At 32.5% G+C, this 2,063-nt stretch overlaps 1 protein-coding gene across 1 annotated transcript in view; it reads right to left on the reverse strand.

Moving 5' to 3' along the window:
* LOC107576910 (PI-PLC X domain-containing protein 2) overlaps positions 1-1,570 on the reverse strand; it is a gene marked incomplete at its 5' end in the record, with an annotated part of 3,134 nt that extends 1,564 nt beyond the window's left edge. Inside the window, one exon of the mRNA XM_016263033.1 lies at positions 1,088-1,570. Within this exon, the coding sequence (XP_016118519.1) occupies positions 1,088-1,570 (483 nt within the window). The remainder of the gene's footprint in view (positions 1-1,087) is intronic.
* Positions 1,571-2,063: the final 493 nt, after the last annotated feature.

Raw genomic sequence — 2,063 nt, forward strand, 5'->3', positions numbered from 1 at the left:
TGAATACTGAATTTGGCCTTTAAATATCACTGTCTTACTACATTAATACTTAATGCAAACCTCGTAAAAATAACTGGCAGTCAGTGGAGGAAAGCCTTGTTTTGCCCTGTAAGGGTGTGAAGTCACATGAAAACTATGAATAGCTAACTAATACTGAAACTAAAACTAAAACAAAAAAAGGTTAACTGAGATATAAAAGATAATTTATTACAGCTAGTTGCCAATGTGACATTTCTCATTTCAATTTAGTTTAACTTGATGTACTAAAATAAACCAAACTAAAATGGAATACTGTAAATGAATAAAACTATATATATAATACAAAAAAACCTTCTAAACACAGAACAAAATGACTAAAACCTTAAAAAAAATGTATAATAAAAACTATAATAGTATCTCAATGACACTAAAATAACACTGGACACAACAAATTGGTAACAAAACAGTCAGAACTTCAAGTTTGGTATTCCAGTAAAAAGCAAACCCTCACAAAAAAATCCACTTATTTCCATATCTCATTGTTAATGCCAATGCAAATAGAGATCAGATACACACATTTCTCTGACAACAAACTTGCAATTAAAAAAATAAATATTTGCATTGATTTCAAACTCTTGAGCAGTCAGAAACTCTAGCCAGAAACAGCTTTGCATGTATGAGTTTGTTTATTTGACGCTGTGAGACAGAACTAGCATTTGTTTCAGTAACAGGAAAAACGTTATGTTTTCCAGTTTTTGACAGCTGTTGTTAGATTAGTTTCGGTATGACTGATCACCTAATCGCTATGACGAAGGCTTGAATCTGTTTTAAATTGTTCAAAAGTCAACCTCTCATAATGAGTGTCTGTTTTTTCCTCTATCTAAAGGGCACTGACTGTTATATCAAGTTCTCACAGAGGTATTTTTTATACAGTAGTTGTTTATTTAGATATCATGCTGATTAATCATTGATCTAAAAACATCTATCCAACAACACTTTCCATCAATTTTTTCTGCTTTTTCTTTTCACCAAATCACATTTAAGATTTTCATCTTTATGTAAAGCCATTGTTATTATCATCAGATAGGTTGTGACATCCTGAGCTCACCTGGTACCTGTTGTCCCACAGATAGTTCAGAGTAATTTCCTCCACCACGTCAATCCTGCAGAGCTTGTGACCAAACACGTCCTTCAGCATCTTGATTAGGTAATGATGATGCTCCTCGCTCATTGCATAATGATGGTTGAAGTCTAAAAAAACAACCTCTTTCTTGTGTATGGTCAAAAAATTGTTAATGTCATTAAGGCCATCACGTACTTTGTGTCCAAACAGCCCATGGATAAAGTATATCTCGTGTCCTGGTTCTCCCGGTTTGGAGGAAACACGCAGGTCGAAATAGCGTATTCCTCCCTCAAGCTGTTCCCTGAAGGTGAGGTTCTGGGTCATGGACCACTTCTTCATCACCTTCTTGGCCAGAAAGCGAAATATCGCAACCAGGTGCTTCACATATGCTTTCTGGTCTGGACCGACTGGAGCTTGCTCATCCACCCAGAAGCTGAAGGAATCATGAGAACCTATAGAACGAGCATAAAGGCAGCATCAAGACAGTTCTACAGTTCATTTAGCCATTAAGTCTTGACACTACAAGTTGGTTATTATATTATTAACAATATTAAAGATTTATTGGAAATGTCCAGCTTTCAATAATCATTTGGTTACTATATAAAATCATAGAAACAGGTTTGACCATTTAGGACGGTCCTAATGAAAACCAAAAAACAAGAGAAATTGACAAAAAGGGGGAGACACATGTTTGTCCTTAAAGAATTAACATCCTGAAAGGATTATGATGTTATGATGACATCATGTTATTTGTTTGTTTTTTTTACATTACATTTTACGTTATTTTAATAAGTATGGATTTTAAGTCTAAAAATAAAATGAATATATTATATAAATATATTAATATTAATAAAACGTGTATTTAATATATTATGTTATTAATATAACATTTATAAATATATAAAGTAATTTTTCTGTAATAACAACAGAAAAATATATATAATGTATTGAAATATATAAA

The sequence above is a fragment of the Sinocyclocheilus grahami genome, unplaced genomic scaffold (assembly GCF_001515645.1).
Source record: "Sinocyclocheilus grahami isolate Dianchi unplaced genomic scaffold, SAMN03320097.WGS_v1.1 scaffold4615.1, whole genome shotgun sequence".
In the NCBI taxonomy this organism is placed as follows: Eukaryota; Metazoa; Chordata; class Actinopteri; order Cypriniformes; family Cyprinidae; genus Sinocyclocheilus; species Sinocyclocheilus grahami.